We start from the raw sequence: 25,462 nt of genomic DNA, 5'->3' as shown, positions 1-25,462 counted from the left end.
CCGGTTTTCCGCGGGTGCGAAGCTTTCCCTCTCATTTCCGCCCGTAGTAGGCATGGCGGCCGCACCGTCTTTCTGATTGGTTGAAGGCCTTCTTCTAATCCTGCGCGCTGGCTGGGCGCGCAGAAGGACCATTGGCTTCCCTCCGTGGTGTGTGCGTGGTTTCCGGCCTAGGAGCGCTCGGGTTTGGTTGCCTTCCTCTTGCAGAAAACCCTAGGTCGGCCGCCAGGTCTGCAAGACTTGGCTGTTTCTTCTTGTTTTCCGACTCTGCCCGTGGGAGTCTTGGAGAAGGCGGGAAGAAGGCCGGGTGACGGGCCTTTCCGCGTCTGAGGTCCCGGGCTCGCGCCCGCGCTGCGCTGCAGACTCGCCCTGTGGTCACTTGGCGCGGCGGCATTGATAGAAGTGGAAAGTGATGCACTGAAGCGGGAGAGGGCCTTCCCCTGTCCGCTCACCCATGGACCTCCAGAACCTTGCAGATTTCTGTCGTTGGTAGACGCTCGTACCCGGACCTTCAGCGGAGGAGGGCTTAAATGTTGGAGAAGAGTAGGAACTAGAATTTTAAGGGTCTTCGGTGCATTTCCAAAGCAGAGTTTTGACCACTGTTCAACACCGACAGCGTGGGATTTGTGATCGTCTCCCGTCATCCTGGGGTCTCAACATGTACTTCCCTTCTTGGTTAAGTCAACTATGCAGGGGTTTATCCCGACCCATCGGAAGGACCACCCAGCCAACCTGGGGTTCTTTCTCCCGAAGTCTGGCGCTGAGTTCACAGAGGAGAATTCCAGGTGAAAACGGGGAAGAACCTGTTTTCTGCAGCCATTTCTCCCCAGTCTTGATAGCTGTATGTATGGAGAAGCGGATCATTTCCTCCTTACTTTCCTTATAATGCACTTTTTTTCATTTTTTGTTGTTGTTGTTGTTGTTGTTGTTTTAAGAACATAGAAAGATAACCGCATTGTAGGCTGTTCTACATTTGGTTGATATACAAGTAGGAGGGGGGAAAAAAAACTTTCACATTTTTAATAGTTTTCCTGTGTGCAATTGGCTGTTACACACTAGTTTCATACTACAGCTATACGGTTACTGCACCATCAAACATCTGTAATTCCTAAGATCATATTTCACTTGGGAAAGAAATGTGTAAGATTTAGAATTGGGCAATTAGGATTTTAGGTCAGTGCAAGTGCTAGATCCAAAAGAGCTAGATTTTCTAATGCAAGGCCAAAATTTACATTCAGACAGTTAGTCACTTGGCTTTTGGCACATTTGCAGGTAAATTTAATACTGGATGAATCCACGTGCTCTGACTAATTTTACACATTTTTACCTGAAATGTTTAAGATTCTGTGACTTGAAAATCTTTATTTTTAAGCAATCTGCAAATAATGTATTTTTAATATTGCCTTTTATACTTTTTTTTCTTTTTTCAAGAATTCAGTAGCTTTATTGCCAGAACCAACACATGTGGAGAGTTGCGTTCTTCTCACTTAGGCCAAGAAGTCACCTTGTGTGGATGGATTCAGTATCGAAGGTAAATTGAGGTATAAGAGTATGGTGGGCCAGGATGCAGTGGCATGTGTGTGTAATCCCAGCAACTGGGGAGGCCTCAGCAACTTAGCCAGACCCTATCTCATAATAAAAAAGGGTTGGGGTGTAGCTCTGTAGTAGAGCACCCCTGGGTTAAATCTCCCAATACCACAAAAAAAAAAATGAGTGCATGGTGATTGTTTCCCCAAAGCACTTCCAAACCTTTACTAATGTTTTAAGTGGTCATGAGAATAAAAAGCTTTGATTAACTCCTGCAGGACTCTCAAAATACACTGAATTTTTAGTTTTTGTTTTGAAAGATCTAAATGGTGTCACTCTTAGTAAGTACCAGTACCAGAAGAGAATAAAAATGAAGGTTGATCCACCGTGGACTAAAATAGCCCTGAACTGACTAAATCTGAAGAGTTCCTATGACCAGTAACTGGAAATAGGCCAAAATCCTATAAACCAACTTGGAAGCTCCAGTAGCATAGGGAAAAGAGCTTATTTCATCCTAATATTAGGTAGGGAAAAAAAACCTAAAAGCATCAACAGTGATTTCTTAAGATCAGAGCCCATTTTTTGTTGTTCATCTCTCTATTCCAGACCAATTGTGAGTAGTATGTCCAGGCTAAAGAGATCCAAAATACATAGGCTGTGTAACCTTCCTAAAGTATGTGTCCCAAGTGGGTGGATATTTACCCTATAAATTTGGTGGTTTTGTTACCTGAACCCAAAATCTGAAGAGGTTTTCTGTACCTCTTTCAGGTACTAAAGACAGCATGAAAAGTGTAGATTGAATGTTAAAATGTTGAAATTCCTGGGACCTTTTGATGATTTGTAGAGTTGTTAAATTAGTAGTTGGAACTCTTTCAGGAAATTTCAGATTGTATCTTTTTTTAGGAAGAAAAAAACCTTTACATTGCTATATTTCAGAAATGACCAATCAGATTTCTAATACCTTATTATGTTATGTTTGGATTGCACCATGTAAAAAGTTTCCAAATTTCATAAAATTTTCTTATGAAGAGTTAAGTCAATGAAAGCTTCTTTTAATTTTAAATCTGCTTTTTCTTTAATAAACATCTGTAGAAGATTAGTAGGCTATATAAATAACCAATAAAAGTTGAAACTGAAAAAATCACTTGTTTTCATTAATAAGCAATGTAGATAACAATTACATGAATGTAGTAATGGGAGTACATACTTATTTGTAAAAAAGGAACATGAGATATTGCTTGCGGTTTTTGTTTGTTACTGAACTGATTTTCTCTGCTTAAATTTTGGGCTCAGAGATTTTATCCTCAAATGTTCATTTTCTTTTTCTTCAATCAGGCAAAACATCTTCCTAGTCCTAAGAGATTTCCATGGTCTTGTTCAAGTTGTCATTCCCCAGGATGAGGTAATAGAAAGTGTTCTACTATTAAAAACTTTGATGCTGTGGTTACAGTACACTGAGTAGTTTGATTGATAAGTATGTTTGGGATTTTAAATTCAGGGACTTATTGTTAATAAAAACTAAAAACTACCATAAGCAAGATTAACATGCAAAACTAAAAAAATCTGTGCAACTCATGTCACAGACAAATGGCTTCTCTAGTAGCTAAAAGGCTACTATAACCAGGCATGGTGGTGCATGCCTGTACATCCCAGCGACTCCAGAAGCTGAGGCAGAAGTATCTCAAGTCCAAAGCCAGCCTCAGCAACTTACTGAGGCACTAAGCTACTCAATGAGACCCTGTCTCAAAATAAAATACAGAAAAGGGCTGGGGATGTGGCTCAGTGGCTGAGGGCCCCTGAGTTCAATCTCTGGTACCAAAAAATAAAAATAAAAGATTACTACAAATCAATTAAAAAAAAAAAAAAAAAAAACAGACCAGTGGGCTGGGAATGTAGCTCAGTGGTAGAGCACTTGCCTTGCATGCATAAGGTATTGGGCTCAATCCCCAGCACCAGAAAGGAAAGAAGCAAGCAAGCAAGCAAACAAGCAGGGAGGGAGGGAGGGAGGGGAAGGAAAGGAAAGAAGAAATTTACAGAAAATATAAATGACTTCCAGGCACATACCCAGCCTCACTTATAGGTAGAGCAATGTGAATTAAAACTACTGAGAATTGTTTTTAACACATTGACTGGACAACACACTGTGTTTGGGAAAGCAGGTGCTCATGCATTCTTGGAAGGAGTACAACATCATCACTAGCTGTATGGAAAGCAACTTGACAGTATCAAAATTATAATTGCATATATCCTTTGAACTGTTCATTCCACTTCTGGAAAGTTATTTGACAGTTATCTTACATCTAGACTTACACAGATGCAAAATGTCATACATACAAGGATATTCATTTCAGGATTATTTTTAATAGAAAAAATTTGGGAACAATTTCAGTGTCCTCCAATAAGATACTAGTTTAAAAGACAACGTGCATACTGTACAATGGGATATTCTGTTCAGTCATGGGGAAAAAAATGAATCTCTTTACTAATAAGAAAAAAATCAAAGATGCATTGTTAAATGAACAAAAAAAAAAAAGAAAAGAAAAGAAAACCCACACACACACAACAGGACATAGAAGAGCATGCAGAGTGCTGTTATCCAAAATGAAAACGAGGAAAGAGATGGAATGTGTGTTCACTGCATGTGTGTGTGTTTCTATCCATTGTGAAATGAATATGCTAACATCGGGTGCTTCTGGGGAGGGGAGCTGAGGTCCATGAGGACAAGGATAGGATGGAAACTTCTATTTTTAATCTTTCTATACCCTTACCTTTTTGAGCCCAGTGAAGGGAACACCTGCTCTAACATACTTACTGTTCATATTAGCTAAAAGAACTGCTATCATGCCCATCGGGCACTGCTGGTGCCTAGTTGTGGTAGTTTTTACAAATACTTATATGCCAAAGGAAAGTAAGATTCACTCAGCTAAGTGAAATAAGAACGGTGAACCATTTGGAGAATGAGAGCTTAGAGGTGACTATAGCTAACCTAGACATGTCCATTCACTGTGACCCATTTTTGCTGTTGGATTTAACTTCCCCTTAGACCAACCCTGGAGACAGTTGCCTTTTAAGCATGAGGGAGTTGTTTGCATTACTAATAGTTGTTCTTATTTTCCTTTGAGGAAGTTTTTAAAACTCTTTAACTGATAGTTTTACTTGCTATATTGCATGGAGTCAAAATGAGGGTGCAGTTTACCAAGTGTTACATAAAACAGTCATTTTGTGGGAAGTATTATGGCAGGTAAGCTGTGAATATTAACATTTTTCTAAACCATAAACTTTCAGCTGCTGAAGATACCTGTAAGTTCGTTTTTTTCTTGAAATTGTTTTCCTCTCATGTAGTCAGCTGCCTCTGTAAAGAAGATTTTATGTGAAGCCCCTCTGGAATCTGTGGTGCAAGTCTCTGGAACAGTCATTTCCCGACCTCCAGGACAGGAAAATCCAGTTAGTAGTTTAGAAACTGTTTATATAAATTTTACCTGTTTGCATTTGCAATGTCTTTATATACATTCAGGCATCATAGACCGAGTACCTGTTGGCTATTAGGCACTAAAACCTCAATAAGTTCTACAGATGAACCTATAGATTTCAGCATCTTCGTTACAAACACATCAATATAAATATGGATGCTAAGACATTTGTTAAGTTGACAAAGGCATGGTGATATTTGATGATATCTCAGTATCAGCCATGGATAGGCACAAAAATGTCAAAGCTGTGCACAGACATACATGCTTTTATACTATACACTCTAAGCACCTACACATTTTACATCTATAAATAAATGCACGTGTTTTGTAAATGTGTATTGTGTACATGTCCTGATCAGTGATTTTTAAACTAGGTCTTTTCTATCTTTAAGAAAATGCCAACAGGTGAAATAGAAATCAAAGTTAAAACAGCTGAGCTTTTGAATTCCTGCAAGAGGTTGCCGTTTGAAATTAAGGACTTTGTGAAGGTACCAACTTCTGTTATTAATAAATGAGAATGTCTGGAAAATGTTGATGACCAGAATTTTCAGAGCTTTTTCATGAAAAAGTTTACCTTCTACAAAATTAAACATCTTACTATTGATGTATCACATATGGTTCTGTTAATTCTATAATTAACAAATTATTCTTAAATAGTAGCAGTTCATTAAACTGTTGCAGTCTGTAAACACCTAGAGTTTTTTCAGACAGGTTGAAATATGAGTCTGTTTTTAAGACTAGAGGTGTTAAAATAAGTTTTTTGTTACTCTTTAACATTTCAAAAGAAAATTTATATCTATCTTGGAAATTGTCAAATGGTATAGGGGAATCCTGCACCTATTAAATTTAAGCCTTTAGCAGTGATAAAATTGTGGTTAGAGCAACTTCCCAAGCCCAAACATAAAGAGAATCACTATAATTTAGGAATTCTTTGTCGAAGTTTGAGGGGTCATGGGTGCTAGCCAGCACTGGGTAGGTGTACCCAGGTGATTTTCAGCTGGGTCACAATTACAGACTTGCATGGACCTCTTTTTTATTTTTCACTATGGTGCTAGGGATTAACCTGGAGGTCTCACATGCCGTGCCAGTGCTCTCCCCAGCCCTACATACCTAATTTTTTTAAAAAATATTTTTAGTTGCTGATGGACACAATACCTTTATTTTATTTTATTTATTTTTATTTATTTTTTGGGGGTGCTGGGGATTGAACCCAGGGCCTTGTGCTTGCAAGGCAAGCACTCTACCGACTGAGCTATCTCCCCAGCCCCTATTTTATTTATTTTTATGTAGTGCTGAGGATCGAACCTAGTGTCTCACATATGCTAGGCAAGCGCTCTACCACCGAGCCACTACCCCAGCCCCAATATATACCTAATTTTAAAGTGATCTATTAAGGAACTTTTAAATAAATTATGTAGCCACTTAGTCTTATATTTAAGTTCTCAGTACTCAGAAAAAGTAATAATTACAGAGTTGACCTTATTATGAAAAAGAAAATATATAGTTTTCCCAAGATAAGTATTTAGAAAGAAGTTAGAGGTGGGCTGGGAATATAGCTCAGTTGGTAGAGTGCTTGCCTTGCAAGCACAAGGCCCTGGGTTCAATCCCCAGCACCCCAGAGTGGGGGTGGGGGGGTATTTCTTACTATTTCTGTTTCTAGTATCTAAGGAAGGAGCTATTCCAGATGGAAAGTACTTTTTTAAAAAGTTGCTCAGCACAAAGAGGGATACAGATTTACAGCCTTGAACATAAGTGTACCTTACCACATTACTGCCAGTACAGCAGAGGAGGCTCCATCTGCCATCCATTTGCATTCCTTATACTTGTAGTCCAGGGTCCATCCAGAAAATAAGTCAGCAGTTTTTGATGTGGTTGGTTTTTTTGTTTGTTCGTTTTTTGTTTTGTTTTTGTACCAGGGATTAAACCCCAAGGGCACTTACCCACTAACCACACTCCCAGCCCTTTTTATTTTTTATTTTGAGACAAGATCTCTCTGAGTTGCTCAGGTTGGCTTTGAACTTTCAATCCTCCTGCCTTAGCCTCCCAAGCCCACTGGGATTACAGACATGTTCCACCACACTCAATTGATATGTCTTTTTAAAAGATCTTCAAACACTTAAAATTTTGTTTCACAAGTCAACTGTGGGCTTTAATGAATGGATAAGTGTTTAATAAAATAGGTAAGTTTCAATTAGTGAAGGGTGATGTTAATACTCATAAATGGTAAGAAACGTGAAATCTGTACTAGTAACAAAGTTAGAAGTTGTAGGAGTTGAGACTAGAAGGTGTACACGAGTGCAGACAGCATGTTGTAGGCTACCTGGTGATCGAAGCTGAAGACAGAGCTTAAGATAACACCTGTAAACATTCAAAAAATAAACAGAAATCTTTTCATTCGTTAGAAAACAGAAGCTCTTCGTTTGCAGTATCGCTACTTAGACCTGCGTAGTTTCCAAATGCAGTACAACCTGCGACTGAGGTCCCAGGTGGTCATGAAAATGCGGGAATATCTTTGTAATCTGCATGGTAAGGTAAAGTCTGGATATCCTTTGGGGCTTTTTAGCATCTCTTAGGTTTTATTCAGTTTTATTTTATCCTCCTCCTATCATGGGTCAGGTATTGGCAGAAGTTTGGAATTAACTCCGTGTGTAGTTTTTGAAGAAAAGTTCATATACAGGTGTTATACCCTAGAGCATGATTTAGTCACCAGTTGTTCATGGATCACAGATATATCCTTTTAAAGGTAGTAATGCCTATTACATTGTTTAGCCTAGCATTCTCCATCACTATTGAAGGCAGGACAGCATTTTGGTTGTTTCTACAGTATAAGTTTGCCTAACTTTTTATTATGCTTATACATCATTTGTTGGAACTTTGGAAATGGCTTGTGTATTTAACTACATGCCTTGATCAATTCTGGGGTTTTTCATGCTGTGTTTTTGTTATTACAGTTGCTATAATAGCAGAACATTTTGAATACCAGAACAGTTTAGTAAACAGGAATTCATCAAATATTTAGGATTATTTCACATCAAAAGTATCAGCTTTATGAACAAAACAGAATCTTTTAGAAAAACTTCAGATTCTTAGACTTGTAAAAACCAATAAAATTAGGCATGATAGCTTATTTTAGCCAAAATTATTAATTAAAGAGGAGCCTCTCATTTGTTGGACTGTAGTATAGACATATTTGACAGATTCATATCTATTAAATTCTGATGTTTCTTTCTTTTTAGGGTTTGTGGATATAGAAACCCCAACATTGTTTAAGAGGACCCCAGGGGTATGTATATTCCTGAAGTAATTCTAATAATGTCCTATTAGTTTTAAACTGGACCACCTTGCTTTTATATTTACTTGGTCCACTTTTATTTTTATTTTGTTTCATTTTACTTAATGCTACAGGATGGTCACATTAACTAGAGTTTCTTAAGAATTGAGAAAATTTTTGAGTCAGCATTTCCAGTCAGAACTCTTTTATTTCACATGAATTTTATTTCCCTTGCAATTCATAGATGCAAATTATTAATGAATTGGTTCCTTAAAAACAAAATCCTTGTTTGTTAAGAACTGACATTTCAGCCAGGTATGGTAGCACATGCTTATATCCCAGTGACTTGGAAGGCTGAAGCAGGGGGATCACAAGTTCAAGGTCAGCCTCAGCAACTTAGCAAGATTCTGTCTCAAAATGAAATAAAGAACTGGGGATATAGCTCAGTGGTAGTGTCCCTGGATTCAATCCCCAGTACAAAAAAAAAGAAAAATGTAAAAAACAAACTGACATTTCTAATTATGTGTCAACTGAAAATTTTATATGTGTATAAAATTTTATATATACATGCTATCTCTTCTCTGTGCTGGGAGCAACTCTCCTGAAACATATATTGTAGTCCGAGCTTCTCTCCACCCCCATCTTGGTCAGGAGCACTTCTCTGTTGTCTGTATTGGCGCGGAGACAACAGACACTGACAGATGATATCTCAGCAGCTTGCTGGTCCCACATTCCCTGACCTCACTTATCCCTAGCCACAGCTTCCAAGAACATTGTCCCTTTCAAGGAACATTGACGTAGCACCCAGTACATTGGGGAATGTTGCTCTTTAATTTCATCAATGAGCTGAAGTATCAACTTCCATCAGTCAGTTATAGCTTGGGTTTATTTTTTTAATAATGTCTCTCCTCTCCCTCTCTTTAAAAGGGTGCCAAAGAGTTTCTGGTACCATCCAGGGAACCTGGAAAGTTTTATTCTCTCCCTCAGAGTCCTCAACAGTTTAAGCAGCTTCTGATGGTTGGTGGTTTAGACAGGTGAGTTTTTTCTGCTATTAGTTGTCAAAAAATGAAAAGGGGAAAATGAAAGAAAGGGAAGGTAGTAGGCCTGCTCCGGGGTGGCGGTGGCTGGCGGAGAGGAGAGTAGCAATAGCGAGGATGATGGCTGGCAGATCGGGTACCCCAGAAATTAAAAAGGCCGTTGCCAACAGAAGAAGCAACATTCAAGAAGGCGTTGACCACTGGAGATCCTTCCTTAGTGGAGCAGCTCCTGGATTCTGGCATTAGTGTACATTCCAGCTTTCAATATGGACGGACCCCTCTTATGTATGCTGCTAGCGTTGCCAGTGTAGAGATTGTTCGGCTCCTTTTGGACAGAGGTGCTAATGCAAGCTTTGATAAGGCTAAGCAAACTGTTTGGAGGACTGCATGTTCTGCTTGTGGCTCTGAAGAACAGATCTTGAAGTGTGTAGAGCTGCTACTTTCAAGAAATGCTGATCCAAATGTAACTTGTAGGAGACTGATGACTCCCATTATGTACGCTGCACGGGATGGTCATTCTCTCCTGGTTGCACATGGAGCAGAAGTGAACGCCCAGGACAAGAATGGTTATGCTGCTTTAACATGGGCAGCACGTCAAGGTCATAAAAATGTAGTTTTGAAGTTGCTTGAACTTGGAGCTAATAAAATGCTACAAACCAAAGATGGAAAGACACCGAGTGAGATTGCAAAAAGAAACAAACATCTTGAGATCTTCAACTTTCTTTCTTTGACTTTTAATCCATTGGAAGGAAAGCTTCAAGAGCTAACTAAAGAAGAGGCTATTTGTAAACAATTGACAGCAGATTCTGATAAAGGAAAAGATCACATATTTGGTCCATACACAGCATTTGGAGATCTGGAAATATTTTTACATGGTCTTGGACTGGAACAGATGACGGACTTACTAAAGTTTGGGATTACCAATAAAGATCAGCAGAAAATTCTGGCTGCTGTTAAAGAACTGCAGGTAGAAGAGAGAAATTTTGGAGAGTTACCTGAAGTGGCAAAGGTGGAAATTAGCTGCAAAATGAATGGGAAAATGATCCAACTCGTACACCATTAGTGGAAGAAGTATCTACATGGAAGAGTAGAATTTTGAAGAGGACAGCTATTACAATATGTGGATTTGGGCTGATTCTTTTCATTTGCAAGCTAACATTTCAAAGAAAATAACCCTAATATTTGTTTTAAAATTATGTATGCACATCTTATTCAAATTATCCTCATATTGCTTTTAATCACCATCTGTGGTACAATATCATTTCATTCTTTGCCTATACTCCATAGGAAAATTATGATAATATAAAGCAGAGAATTTTTCTTTAGAAAGTGATTTTTCAATTTGAGTTGTAAATATAGTTTATTATATTTTGTTAATTTTGATGAAGCAGTAAATTATACCTAATCATTTAGTTTGAACATACAACTAAATCACATTCAAAATAAAAGTTTCATCTAATATTCTTTTATTTTAAAGTCTATTCATCATAGATAATCTTAGAGACTTTGTAAAGAGTTCATAAGTCAATAACTTTACTTTAGTTCTTATTTACCCCTTCTATTACTACAAAATAAGGACTTTCTTGCTGCATTTTTTGAGTTATATTTTTAGGAAATTATTGATTTTGAAAACATTTCATAAAATGCAAAAGATGAAGGTAGAATGTAAAAGTTTTTAATTGTGGATTAAGTACATAGGAAAAATATTCCAGATGTAAAATACAAAAGCAGAAAATCAGAATAGTGTGAAAAGCATAGAGTACATTAGAATTTTCCATGTAAAGTATTTCTGAAATATAACCAAACATGGGTATAACATTCTGAGGGATATTCTGAAAGTGGAATTTGACATAAATTTTTACACATGTAAAACAAGATTTATTTTATCATAATCAAAATATTGATATTCAGATTTTTAAAATGAAGTGAATAAAAGGAACAGTCCCAATTTAGCAGGCAAAATGGTATTTAAATCTTGCAGACTTAAAGCTGATGCAGTTATTTAAAATTGCTTGAGAAGTAAACATCATGTAAAGGGAAAGAATTCTTGAAAAAATCTGTGATGATTTTAAACTCGTATTTCTGTAACTTTGTTGAAAAATGTGGAAATTGTACTGCTCAAAAGTAAACTGATCATACTGTAAAAAAAAAAAAAAGAAAGAAAGAAAGGGAAAAATTCAAAAAATTGGCCTCTTGAGGTTAGAAAATTTATAGGAGTTCAGAGTACTTATAAAATACCCTGAAAACTTTATAGTAGTCATCATTTAGCAAAAAGTTATTGCCAGGCCCAGTGATGCACACCTGTAATCCCAGCAGTTCAGGAAGCTGAAGCAGGAGGATCACGAGTTCCAGGCCAGCCTCAGCAACTTAGCAAGATCCTGTTTCAGAATAAAAGGCCTAGGGATGTACCTCAGTGGTAAAAAACACCCCAGGGTTCAATCCCCAGTACCAAAAAATATGTTTTTAAAGGTCTGGGAATGTAGTTCAATGGTAGAGCACCTCTGGGTTCAATCCCCATTACTGAAGGCAAAAAAAACTTATTTGGTAGCTACCATGTACAAAGGTCTATGCTAATAGATTTGACAGGGGTTAAAAAGAAAAGGGTTCTGTTGTCATAAGTTAATGAGACTGAATAAAAACAACTGTAAAATAAACCAAAATATAAATGCATGGAAATTTGAAAACTGTGATCTGGACTCAGTGGAGTGAGTCTGTAGTCACAGCTACTTGAGAGGCAGGTCACTTGAGACCATCCAGCCTGAGCAACAGTGAGGCCCTGTCTCAAAGAAAAAAAAATTGGCTGGCAAACTAAGTATGAAGAGGTTTGAAGTTACAGTGAAAGCATTGTGAGCCACACCCTCAGAGACAGCTGCGTTTTAGCAGAGGAGGAGGAGCATTCGATGACACAGAACAGGAAGCCCCCTTGTGTTCTGCAGCAGCGGCACCTCAGCCTGCCAGAGCGGAAGAGTAAAATGCAGAGAAGCACTGACTGGAAGAAAAAGCATCGACTGGTTTGCATGACACTCTAATTATGACTGTCCTAAGGGGCCAGAGAATATTTTAGAAACAATATATAGAATAGTAACTTCTTCTGGATCAGCCGTGTACCCAATTAAAGTATCATAAAAAATAAGTTTCTTATGTCCTTTAGGTAACAGGATTAATTTATTTCATAGCCTGCATTGTGATAAACTTTAGGGAAAGATTATCATGACTCAGTTGATGCTGTCTTTCACTTGTAGATACTTTCAGGTTGCCCGATGTTATCGAGATGAAGGTTCAAGACCAGACAGGCAGCCCGAATTTACTCAGGTACGAAGTTACATGAGCACCAGGGAAGTACCTTTATATACCTTACTTCTCATTACACAGTACCCCATACATACTCACCTGTATCCCCCATATAAACTCACCTGCAGTTGAGGCTCCTGTTATCCAATTTTTGGTCTATTGTATCCTTTTCATGAGGAACATGGTCATCAGCTGAGGAATGCCAGAGGTGCCTACAATGTTGGAATGTTCCTGATATGAAAGTTCTTAAGGCAGATTTCTTGCACATTTAAAAATCTCATAATTCTGTATATTGACATTTAATCTGTCTGTGGACATATCAAAGCCATTATGATTTGGTTTCTGCATGATAGTATATTGATCAGTGTGATAAAGTGCAAAAAATCAAAAGCTATGGAGTTGGACAGACCTGGGATCACATATAGCTTCACAACTTCCTAATGGCAGGTACACAGGCAAATCACCCAGGCTCTCTGAGCCTTAAGCCATGAGTTGGTTGTGGGAACTAAGCAAGTTGATATAAGACATTAGCATGGTGCCTGACTTAAAGCAGATATGCAATAATATTTACACTGTCTCCATATATTGTATTTTTGGTGCAGAATCCTGTGGTAATTTGAAAGCAGAGAAATGTATATATACATATAGTGTGTGTGACTGTTCAAAATAGTTTCCTTGTGTTATTTTGATTTCAGATTGACATAGAAATGTCTTTTGTAGACCAGACTGGGATCCGGAGTTTAATTGAGGGTCTGCTCCAGTATTCCTGGCCCAGTGACAAAAACCCTTTGGTGGTTCCTTTTCCTTCCATGACCTTTGCTGAGGCACTGGCTACCTACGGAACTGATAAACCTGACACTCGCTTTGGGATGAAGGTACTTCTCCACACTTTTCCAGAACCTTGCTCCCAAATAGTTCATTTTAATGAAATTTGCAAGGGTTATACACTGTTAGATCACATTTTTGTTACCTTGTTAGAGAACACAGCAAAAAAGAATAAAATAGCATGTTAGCATTAAATTGCTTTTTTGTTTCTAATGTGTTTCAAGATCCATTTCTAAGAGCAAGATACTTGTTATAAAGTTTTTATTACAGTACTTCCTAGTTGTTGATTATATGGACATGAGTAATAACTTGAAAGAAAAAATAGTATTCTAATTCAATTTTTTTTAAGCCAGAATGGTTGTTGGAAGGCAAATGATCCAGAGTTCTTCATTTTCCTTGGCCAATAAAGAACTCAAACACTTGAAGACATTAATTCAGATTATTAATATCTGTGTGTATGCAAGGACAGGAGTAGAATTTATATAGAGCACTTTCATTACCAGGCCTTTCATTGTTTGCTCTGAGAGAACAATATCCCTTGAACTTTTTAATGCTGGTGACATTTCTGAATCTCAGTTCTTACAAAAATTCCTTAGAAATTGAATTCTGCCTGGTCTTTAAAGTCTGTACTCAGTTCTTAGAATGGAAGATAGGATGCACACAGTCATAACTGTACGTATAGCTACCATTTCTCCCTCATTTCTCCCTTTGTAATATGGAATAGTGGGTCTTAAGTCCCAACTGCTTGGGTTAAATTTTGGCTCTGCCACTTACTGGCTTTGTCATCTTTGACAAGTTACTTCCTTCTCTATGCCTCAGTTTACTCATTTATGAAATGGGGATAGAGTGTCAACCTACTACTCTTGTGTGGATGAAACAAATATTTGTAAAATACATGTTATAGTGTTCAACCCTTGAGCATTGTGCTTAGCCCTCTATGAATGTAAATATTATCCTGATCTGTTTCCTTCTTTGAAATCCTATTTGTTTGTAAAATGTTTTGAGATAAAAATGACTTCATGTTTAATTACCTCTTTTTGTTGCCCTTTTCCCAGATTGTTGATATCAGTAATGCATTCAGAAACACAGAGGTCAGATTTCTTCAAGATGCACTTAGTAAGCCCCAAGGAACTGTCAAAGCCATGTGTGTCCGTGAAGGCGCAGTAAGTGAAGCACAGTTCTGTTTTCTCTATTATGTGTGTTTGGGAAGTAAATATGTTTAACACTGGCACATTTAAACTTGAGGAAGGACTATTCTTTTTAAACAAAATTATGTATTGAAAAGTACATATTTTTATTCAAAGTCTAACAGTGTCCCTAAAACTTTAAGTAGAGAACAATAAACCTTAAGAATGAGAGTTTATATTCGAGATCTTGGGCCCTTTTTTTGTTCTTTCTTTTAAACAGTGCTGTTGTACTTCATTTGGATAATTTCATCAGAGATACTTTATGAGCATAAACACTGAATAGGATTTAGTATTTCATCCATAATCTCATTTTATCCAAAGGCTCCTTAGCCCCATAGCTGCTCTAGCATAGTCCTCGCCTGTTGATTTTTTTGTGTTCTGAAGATTCTGGCCTCAACAGGCCTCCTTCTCTTTAGAAGGAGGTGGCGCTGAAAAAGCAAAAAGAAAGAGAGGTAGGAGGAGAAAGGAGAGCATTTGGGCTGAGCATGCACCACCTGTAAAGTGATAGAACACGTCTGTTTACTGTATTCATTCCAGAAGTTTCTTGAATCAGAACTATTTTCAAAGACTGTACTCATTTGGATACATAAGTATATTAGTATATTTAGAATGGGGAAAGAACTGTGTCTCATTACTATTTATTCACTTCCTGTGTTCAGTGGAAAATAATTTGGTATCCTACTGTAGTTTGGATAACAAGTTATGTTCAGGTAAGCAAAGGATAACTTATTGCCTGTTGGTATTATTCACCGTGTTTTAAGTGTGTCTTTTCTTCCCTAAGTAGACCTGGGACCTACAGGAGTACATATCATTTTTTCTTTGTATCTCTTGTTCCTAATGAAATGCCCCATGAGAATAGCTGATGATGACAGTGTCTCACTTAGAAAGACATTGACATAATTTGAAGTAAGATGCAAAGAATTATAAGAAACTGGGGCTGGGGAGATAGCTTAGTCGGTAGAGTGCTTGCCTTGTAAGCACGAGGTCCTGGGTTCAATCCCCAGCACCCCCCCAAAAAAAAAAAAAATTATAAGAAACTTAATCCAGTTTAGAAAAAGCAAGATATAAAGAATTTTTAAGAAACCTGAAATACAAGAATGGAGGAAGGAGGGACTGTATAGAGGGAAAAGAGGGGTGGGGAGGAAGGGAAAAAAAATAACAGAATGAGTCAAAAACTATTACCCTATGTAAATGTATGATTACACAAATGGTATGTCTCTACTTCATGTACAAACAGAGAAATAAGATGTATCCCATTTGTTTACAATAAAAATGAATTTTAAAAAAATAAATAAAAAAAGAAAAAATTTTTAAAAAAAACTAAAATAAATTCTGAATCCTTTTGTGGGTGTGAAAATTTTTTTCTTGCACAATTCAGTTGTATTTTAATTATTTAGCCTTCATATTCCATATCCAAAGCCTTCTGTGGAATACAGACAAGCTATTTCCAATGAGACCTGCATAATTGGGAAAAATAAGATCTGTAATAAGCTTTAAAAACATGTCATATAGCCGGGCATGGTGGTGCTTACCTCCCAGTGGCTTGGGAGTCTAAGGCAGGAGGACCACAAGTTGAAAGCCAGCCTCAGCACTAAGCGAGGCACTAAGCAACTCAGTGAGACCCTGTCTCCAAATAAAATACAAAAAAGGACTGGGATGCGGCTCAGTATTCAAGTGCCCCTGAGTTTAATCCCCAGTACCCACCTCCTCCCAAAAGAAAGGTATCATTTAGAAGCCTCTTGAAGTGGTGCATGCCTGTAAGCTCAGCTACTCGGTGGACTAAGGCAAGTTTGAGGCCAGCCTTAGCAACTTAGTTAGGCCCTGTCTCAAAAAATAATATTTTAAAGAAGGACTGGGAATGTAGCTCAGATGTAGAACACTCCTGAGTTCAATCCTTCATACTGAAAAAGAAAAAGAAATTTTTTGTCATTTAGAGAGTTCCAGTGGCTTTGGTGGGGTTGGGTGAGGTTAAGGCAGATGAGATGGGGCATCTGGGACCTGGTTTTCTGTACCTCTTCCTGCTCCAGTGTGGGTCCTCCTAAAGGACAGGGTCAGCCCGAAAGATGGCAGGAAAATTTATCCTTTAGTAGCAGAAATTAAATTTTTATTAAATCCCACTACTGCAATGAAAAAACACAAATATATTTGTGTTCCATTGATGTCGTAAACATGTTTATGAAGCTAGAGTGTTATATTGATGAGTTCACTTTTATTTTTCATCAGAACTACTTAAAAAGGAAAGACATTGAATCCATTAGAAAATTTGCAGCTGACCATTTTAATGAGGTAAGAAATTAATTAGAACTGATTTTTTTTTCCTTTTGGGAATTCAGTATTTTTAACTGATTGCTTGAACTTTTAAGATATCATTAATTTTGGGGGTCTTGTTATTTCAGATCACTCTTCTACTTTTTTTTCTATTTATCTTTTAAGTTATGTTTCCCCAGGGTGTAACTCTTAAGACTTCAATTTAATTGGATTAACATTAATCAGAGTATGAAAGCTCAACCAACCACTCTCTTTTTAAATAAAGGTATTTTCATTCAATTCAGAAAATACATAGAACCCTATGTGCTCTATGTATAACAAAAAGCATCACAAGCGTGAATGATCTCCAATATTTAGGTTCTTCCTATACCTGTTTTAAAACTCTGTGTATACCTTTGACAGACACATCTTGTGTTCGAGACCCACCTGCCAACACATTGAGACCTCACCTTCAGACAATCTCATTTATCTCCTGTTTGTTTATACCCTATACCTTTTGCTTCAGCCATATCAACATTCTTCCAAGCCTGGCATGGTGGTGCAGCCTATAATCCCAGCTACTCATGAGACTAGGCAGGAGGATTCCAAGTTTGAGGCCAGCTTGGACAAAACTCTACCTCAAAAGAAAATAAAAGCATCGATCGGAGATCTTTCTCAGTGGTAGAGTGCTTGCTTAACATGTTTGAGGCCCTGGGTCAATCCCCAAGCACCAACAAAAAACAACCACAACAACAAAAAAATAACCTTGCAAAATTCCAGTTCTTTTTGAGGAGGATTGCTTTGAAACAGCATCTCAATATGGTGCCCAGGCTGGTCTCAAACTCATGGGCTCAAGTGATCCTCTTGCCTAAGCTCCCAAATAACTAGGACTACAGGATGTGCTGCTGTTATTTTAGTTGAAATTAAATAGCCATACCACATGGCCATGATTATTTCTTCTCCCATCTGCTGTTACTGATGAGAAGTTTGTTGCTTGTGTAGATTTTTTTCTTTAGAGCAGACATCATTGTTTATTTTTTCTTCTTTGGAAGTTTTCAGCCTCCTGGTCCTTTTTTTTTTTTTTTTTTTTTAATGGTGCTGGGGATTGAACCCAGGGAATCGTGCATGCGAGGCAAGTGCCCTAATGCTGAGCAACGCCAGGCCCTCCTGAATCTTGATGTTCTGAAATTTCAAGTTTGTACAGCTTTGAATCACTTTTTTTGATACCAGGGATTAAACCCAGGGGTGCTTAACCACTGAGCCACATCCCCAGCCCTTTTTATTTTTTATTTTGAGACAGGGTGTTGCTGAGTAGCTGAGGCTGGCTCTGAACTTGCTATCCTCCTGCCTCAGCCTCCCAAACAGCTGCGATTACAGGTGTGCCACACCATGCCCAGCCTGGAGCATATTTTTACTCAAGTGTTGCACACTTGAAGGGCCCTTTCAGTATGAAAGCTCATGTCTCCATCTGGGGAAATTTCTTTTACTATTTTATTATTTTGTTGGATTGTTTTGTTTTGTTTCTAGGGCTAGGGACTGGATCCAGAGACTTATACATGCTGCATACCAACTCTACAACTGACCAGCTCTTATTATTTTGATATCCTCCTTTTTCCTGATTTCTTTTTAGCATTTCTACTAGTTGTATGTTGAACCCTTTCAGGTAGTTTATATCGCTTTTTTCCCCACGTCTTTTCCTATCTTTTTCCCTATCCTTTATTCTGTTTTCTAGAAGTCCTCAAGTCTTCTGTTGAACTTTTCTTTTTTTCATATTTGTATTTCCAGTAGCCCTTTTTCATTCTATTTTATTCTGGTTTTACTGATTTTTTTTTTTTTTTTTTTTTAAATACTGCAGAATTTCAATTGTGGTGACTCCTGTGCATGTTTAAGAATAAGGCATTCTGAAAGCTGATTAGAAATGCAGGGCCATGTGAATGGGTAGGTTTTGGGTGAGCAGCAAGGATACTGGCTGTTACCCTAGGGGCTCTAGGTGTAGAGTCCTTGGCCTTTCCAGGATTCTGCTGGGTAAAATCCGTTCCTTCCTGTGCTGAGGCTGCCTCCATTCCTCCCAAGGCCAGAGCCTCCTGCATCTTGCTTCTTCAGTCACTCCTATACCATTCACTTGGAATCTACCAGAAATTTGCAGAAATTTCTCATCTACTGATATTATACCCTACACTTCATTCCCCCCGCCTTCTTTTTTTTTTTTTTTTTTTTTTCACTGTGGTGAAATTACTTTTTAAAAATTCCTTTCTGGCTGGGGATATAGCTCAGTTGGTAGAGTGCTTGCCTTGCAAGCACAAGGCCCTGGGTTCAATCCCCAGTACCGCAAAAAAAATAAAAACGAAATAAAAATTCCTTTCATGCCATGCTCAGTGGTGCACACCTATAGTCCCAGCTACTCAGGAGGCTGAGGTAGGAAGATCACAAGTTGAAGACTAGCCTCAGCAATTTAGCAAGACACTGTCTCAAATGAAACAGGATGGGGGATATAGCTTGTTTGTGATAGAGTTCCCCTGAGTTCAGCCCCCAATACCACGAAAAATAAAATTCCTTTCTTATCATTTTGAAAGGATTTAGGGAGGAGAATCGTGGTAGTCTCATTTAAATTCCACTGGGAGCAAGAAATCTTTGTACTATGAGAAAATAAATCAATCTCACTTTTTAAAAAAAATATGAATAAGGATTATAGATGTAGTTTAGTGGCAGAGCATTTGCCTAGTACACACAAGGGCCTGGGTTCAGTACCCAGTATCTCACACACATACACACACACACACTCACACACACACACAAAATAAGTGATTAAGTCTTTTTCTTTTTCACAGGAAGTCTTACCTGTATTCCTAAAAGCCAAGGAAAACTGGAATTCACCAGTTGCCAAATTCATACTGGAGAAACAAAGATTGGAATTAATTAGACTAATGGAGATTCAAGAAGATGATGTGGTCCTACTAACTGCTGGAGAACACAAGAAAGCAGTAAGAAAAGTTACCTCCAGGCATCTGTGCTACCAATGCTGAATGTTGCCTCTCTTCTCCTTTCTATATGCACATTTAAAATGACCTGTTGATTTCATGAGATGGAGCTGCATCCACTGTTATGTGTCTTTCAGAATTTTTAATGCACCGTATGAAGACTGCAGTCTTTTCATCAGCTGCCAGCCTCCACTGGCATTGTCACACAAAATAGATCTGACTCAGATTAGGAAATCCACCTGAGTAGAGGGTTAATGGTTTTAGTTACATAACCATGAAACACTTTACATTTTTAAGGTCTTGCAGATGAAGGAAATTTAGTAGTTGCTGACTTTTGTACATAGTACAAAGCTAGCCTGGGCAACATAGTGAGATCCCATGTCAAAAATAAATAAATAAGGGCTGGGGATATAGCTCAGTTGGTAGAGTGCTTGCCTTGCAAGCACTAGGCAAATGCTCTTGCAAGCACAAGGCCCTGAGTTCAATCCCCAGCACCGCAAAAAAAAATAAATAAATAAATAAATAAGATCACAGTAGTCTCTAGGGTTAGATATATTTATCCCCATATTCATCCCTTCTATGATAAGGGCACAAAGCAGCATCTGCTGCTTACCATCAAGAAAGCTAACTTAGGGCTGGGGAGATAGCTCAGTTGGTAGAGTGCTTGCCTTGCAAGCCCAAGGCCCTGGGTTCAATCCCCAGCACCGCAAAAAAAAAAAAAAAAAAAAAAAAGCAAGCAAGCTAATTCAAATGTGTCTTCTGTTTGCAGTGTTCTCTGTTGGGAAAATTACGACTAGCATGTGCTGACCTTCTGGAAATGAAGGGTATGGTGCTTCGTGACCCAGCCCAGTTCTCCTTCCTTTGGGTGGTAGATTTCCCACTCTTTCTTCCCAAGGAGGAAAATCCCATGGAGCTGGAGTCAGCCCACCACCCATTTACTGCTCCCCACCCTGGTGACATTCACCTCCTGTACACTGAACCTGAAAAGGTACTATATTTCTATACTGCCAAATAAAAAGGACACATGTAAATAAGGACAAAGAACTTCAAAGTTTATAGTCTAAAGATAGCTATGACCCAGTTCTGGAAGTTCCAAGAGAAATTGAGCCAGTGGTTAATACATTGTCTAAATAGCTACAGTGTCTTTATCTGTAGAACAGAAAGCTAGAAGTTTTTCCTAACATAAAGACTCTGAATCTAGGTTCGCAGCCAACACTATGATTTGGTTTTAAATGGCACTGAGATTGGAGGAGGTTCCATCCGAATTCACGATGCAGAGCTACAGCATTACATCCTGGCAACACTACTGAAGGTAACATACCATCTAACCTAGCCTCACTGTTTTGTCCTCAGTTTCGTTAAACATATCATGATTATTTGCTAGATACAAAATAGTCTAGCTTATCTCTTTATCTTTAGTGTAGGAATTGAAAAAGCAAGTAAAAGGGTAACATTAATGCTTACAATATGCCTGTAACTGTTTTATGTACTTTCTATGCATTAATGTATTTAATCCTCATAGTAATCTCATGAGATAGATACCTTTATTCTTTGAAATTTCAGAGATGAGAAACAGAGGCAGATAAAGTACCTTGACCATAGTCGCATAGCACAGAGATAAGTAGAGCCAGGAATTAAAGACTGGCTCTTGAGCTCAAGTTGCTAACCACTACACTACTTGAAAGTCACTTCCAAGTCAGGCACAGTTTCTATAATTCCAGTGCCTGGAGGTTGAGGCAGGTAGATTACAAGTTCAAGGCTAGCCTCAACAATTTAGCAAGACCCTCAGCAACTTAGCGAGACCCTGTATAAAATTAAAAATGTTTTAAGTGGGCTGGGGATGTAGCTCACAGGTAATGCACCCTGGGTTAAATCCCCATTACCATCCCCCAAAAAAAAGTCACTTCCAGTAACTGAAAATGTTGAGAGAGTGAAAAAATTTTATCCCTTTTAAAAGATACTTGAGCTGTATGTAAGGTAGGATATATTTTAGTGATATAGAGAGTCCGATAGTCAGTATTTTAAAAATTGAAAAAAAAGGGTCTATTCCGTTGCAGACATGAGAATTTGCAGTTTGTCAGCGATTCTCTAGAAGGATAGGGTAAGTTTCATGAAGGAAACCATCCAGATATCTGGTCCTATACACTAGTTTTGTGGGATTAAGGAACAGGTATGAAGTAGATGTGAGAGTAGAACTCAAAACATCAGCGGCCCTCTTTGATTTTAAGGACGTTGTGAAACCTGTGCCCTTTTCTGCCCAAAGCTTCCAGTCGTCAGTTTCCAGCCTACCTTTTCATTCCTTTCACTGTCAAGCTTCTCAGAAGAGCAGGAGTACACTGCTTCTGCTTCTTCCTTACACTCAGCTGGTTCTCAGCCCTGCTCTACTGCCCATTAGAACAGAATCATCTGGCTGGAGCTAGTGGCTCATGCCTATAATCCCAGCTACTCGGAAGGCCGAGGCAGGAGGATCATAGGCTCTAGGCCGACCAATTTAGTGAGACCCTGTTTTAAAGAAGGCTGGGGGTGTGGTTCAGTGATAGAGTGCTTGCCTGGTATGTGCAAGGACTTGGGTTCAATCCCTAGTACTGAAAAAGAAAAAATAAAATTGAACCACCTTTCCAGCATTAAAATAAAACCCCAATTCCTGGGCCCCACATAAATAAAATGCTGTAGGCATGAAGCTTGGCACCCATTTTTTGAAACACCCCACTAGATCCTGACCTGTAGTCTGGCTGGAGGATTGTTCTCAGACACTTTGAACACTGCCCCACAAGTTACTCAGCATCATCCATCTGGTGGCCTGTGCTTGGCCTTCAGGCTCTCCTGCTTCCCAGCAGCATTTGACACTGTTGCTTTTCCCTTGGTCCCTGTGACAGGACAGTCCCTGCTGCTCACCCTGCCCTTCTGAGCCTGCACCTCCACTTCCTTGGTCTTACTCTGTTCATATTAGCAGAACAGTGACAGTGGCATTCACCAGGCCCCGGGCATTTTTCTACATGTAGCTGTGATTTGTCTTGTTCCCTTGCTGAACCGTAAACCTCTTGAGTTTTTTTGTTGTTGTTTTAACTTTGCCAATGAATCTTTACGATTACTTAAGTCTCGTCAAGGTATTTTTTCCTAACTCAACTTTATTTTCCCACTAGCACCTAAGCCTTGGATGTGGTACTTAGTGAACCTTCAGTATACCTTTAAATGGAATATCTTTTGAATTTCAGGAAGATGTGAAATTGCTGTCTCATCTGCTCCAGGCTTTAGATTATGGGGCACCCCCTCATGGAGGAATTGCCTTAGGTAAATAACTTGTCCTTTTTTTTTTAATTAAACTTCATTCCATAGCACCATCTCAAATTTGGGCTTTCAGCCTATTGTAAGTAGAGGGTGGAGTTCAGTCCAAGAGTTCTATGAGAATGTAAGTTTGTTTTAATTTCAGTATTTTTATGTATTTAATTTTTGGTGCTGGAGATTGAACCTAGAACTTCACACATGCTAATAAGCACATGTCCTAATTAATATTTTTAAAATATATTTTACCAGTTAAAAATTTGCATTTGAAGATCTTTATGGTCCTGGGAATTGAACCCAGGGGTGCTCTACCACAGAGCTACACCCCTAGCTTTTTTTTTCCCCCCTTGAGGCAGGATCTTGCCAAATTGCCCAGGCTGGCCTCAAACTTGGGATCCTTCAGCCTCAGCCTCCCAAGTCACTGGGATTACAGGCACACACTACTACCACGCCCACCTCAGTTCTTTTAAAAACATGGAAAACTGAGAGATTCTTATTTAGAAGTTCTCTGTAGAATTGTAGTTCAGCATTAGAGTGCTTGCCTAGCATACTTGAGGCCCTAGGTTTGGTCTCCAGTACTACCAAAAATAAAATTCTCTACAACTTTTATAGAAAAACAAAGTAATTGCCAATATTAGATTTCTATATATTTTTCATTTGCTAACTGTATTCTACTCACAGGACTAGACAGACTGATGTGCCTTGTCACTGGAGCTCCAAGCATCAGAGATGTCATAGCCTTCCCAAAATCCTTCCGGGGACATGACCTCATGAGCAATGCCCCAGATTCTGTTCCTCCTCAGGAACTGAAGCCCTATCACATCCAGGTGTCCTGGCCAGCAGACTCAGAAGCAGAAAGGAGCTCATTGAATCATTCACACCATCCAGAAAGTTGAATTTGAGTTTTGTCCTCTATGCTTCACCAAGGCTAGAATCAAATCTGGATCTGTCACTCATCTGAAGTCTGCAGGTGAATGTAACCCAGGCAGGATCCTTCACAATAACATATCCAAATTTGACAATATGCTTTTTCTGTCTGGGACTTTTTTGTAAGTTCCTTTTTACTTAGAGTTTAAATTAAAAAAAAAAAAAAAAAAGACATTGGAGTAATACAGTGGCTTAGTGTTTTCTAATCATGTTTTTTCATGTCCATATGGTAGATTTACTCAGGGCAGGCAATCAAATCATATAGGAAAATGCTTGTCTCTATGGACTCTCAGTTGATGGAGGGTTCCAATTCATCCAGCCCTGATCACATTTCAACCATCAACATAATGCAGTAAAGTAGTATAATTTAATGCACAGTCATAAGTCCGTGTTTCACATTGAGCAAATTATATAGCCCCCCCTTATTTATGTATGTTACTTCATAGGGCTTTAGTAAAAAGAAAAAGGATTTATGAATCAGTATTCTTTATCTCTCAGTTCTTAAGGATAATCATTAGTCCCTGAATATTTTCTTTCAGTTATAAATACCTTAGACCAACCTCAAATATAAAATGTGATTTTAAGTTGATAAAAATAAAAGCTTTAATAATTACAAAATGAGAATAATCTCAGTTCTGAAATTCTGTTTGATCTTCACTTCTGCCTTGAGATTCCTTTGATTTATAGTTTGCAAACACTAAGTTTTATGTCCCTACTTTTCTCAACACTTTAAGCAATACAACACTATAGTACTTGAAAATAGACTCCACCCTAGGTCTAAACTGTGACACCTACAAAGCTATGGAGTGCTGGGCATAGTGGCGCACAGCTGTGACTCGGGAGGCTAAGGCAGGATCACAAGTTCCATGCCAGCCTCAGCAGTCAAGCAAAGAACTTCTCAAAATTAAGTAAAAATGGTTGGAGATGTGGCTCCATGGTAAAGTGGTGCCGGGTTCAGTTCCCAGTAACCGCCACACACACCCAAAAAAAGCTATGAATGTCCTTCCCTACAGCAGCAAATTGATTCACTTTTAGGTAGAGCTTTTCCCGGAACTTTTACCTGTGTGTCCCTCATTTGCTGGTCCTTGCTGGCAGGGTTCCCTTAATGAGGTGTCCAATTCTGTCTGCCCTTTATTGGTAGAATTTCTAGAGATGCCCTTTATTGGGTAGGGAAATAAAATTTTACATCCATCAATGCCATCCAAGGCTATTGGCTTATTTCTAAATACATATTTACTGTTCAATGCCTAACTTTCACCAAACTGTCCTAAAAGCAAGTTGTATACAGAAGAGAATCAAAATCCAGATGATCTTTTCTAGGCTACAAATACCAAAGACCCTAGGTCCCCAGGAGACAGTCCTGCCCTGACATGTCAAACTCACTTTGGGCATTACTCAGCTTTTCTTCAGATCAGAGAGGAAA

General features: G+C 38.5%; 2 protein-coding genes across 2 annotated transcripts; both read left to right on the top strand.

The window, feature by feature from the left end:
• The first annotated feature begins 123 nt into the window (after window positions 1–123).
• Window positions 124–25,462, top strand: DARS2 (aspartyl-tRNA synthetase 2, mitochondrial). The gene is given in 18 exon segments (XM_079106398.1): window positions 124–782; window positions 1,429–1,528; window positions 2,860–2,926; window positions 4,867–4,968; window positions 5,387–5,482; window positions 7,397–7,520; window positions 8,231–8,277; window positions 9,193–9,299; window positions 12,545–12,614; window positions 13,289–13,468; window positions 14,474–14,581; window positions 16,829–16,891; window positions 19,681–19,833; window positions 20,600–20,818; window positions 21,032–21,142; window positions 23,046–23,121; window positions 23,794–23,973; window positions 23,976–25,462. Coding segments are annotated over 18 exon segments (2,028 nt in total). The 5' UTR covers window positions 124–655; the 3' UTR covers window positions 24,074–25,462.
• Window positions 9,371–11,466, top strand: LOC306641430 (ankyrin repeat, SAM and basic leucine zipper domain-containing protein 1-like; the record flags this gene model as incomplete). The annotated part of the gene is given in 2 exon segments (XM_079106488.1): window positions 9,371–9,440; window positions 9,443–11,466. Coding segments are annotated over 2 exon segments (993 nt in total), but the record flags the coding sequence as incomplete, so codon positions are not given.

The sequence above is a fragment of the Sciurus vulgaris genome (assembly GCF_902686455.1).
Source record: "Sciurus vulgaris genome assembly, chromosome: 12".
Lineage (NCBI taxonomy): Eukaryota > Metazoa > Chordata > Mammalia > Rodentia > Sciuridae > Sciurus > Sciurus vulgaris.
This window is presented reverse-complemented; position numbering and strand designations above follow the sequence as displayed.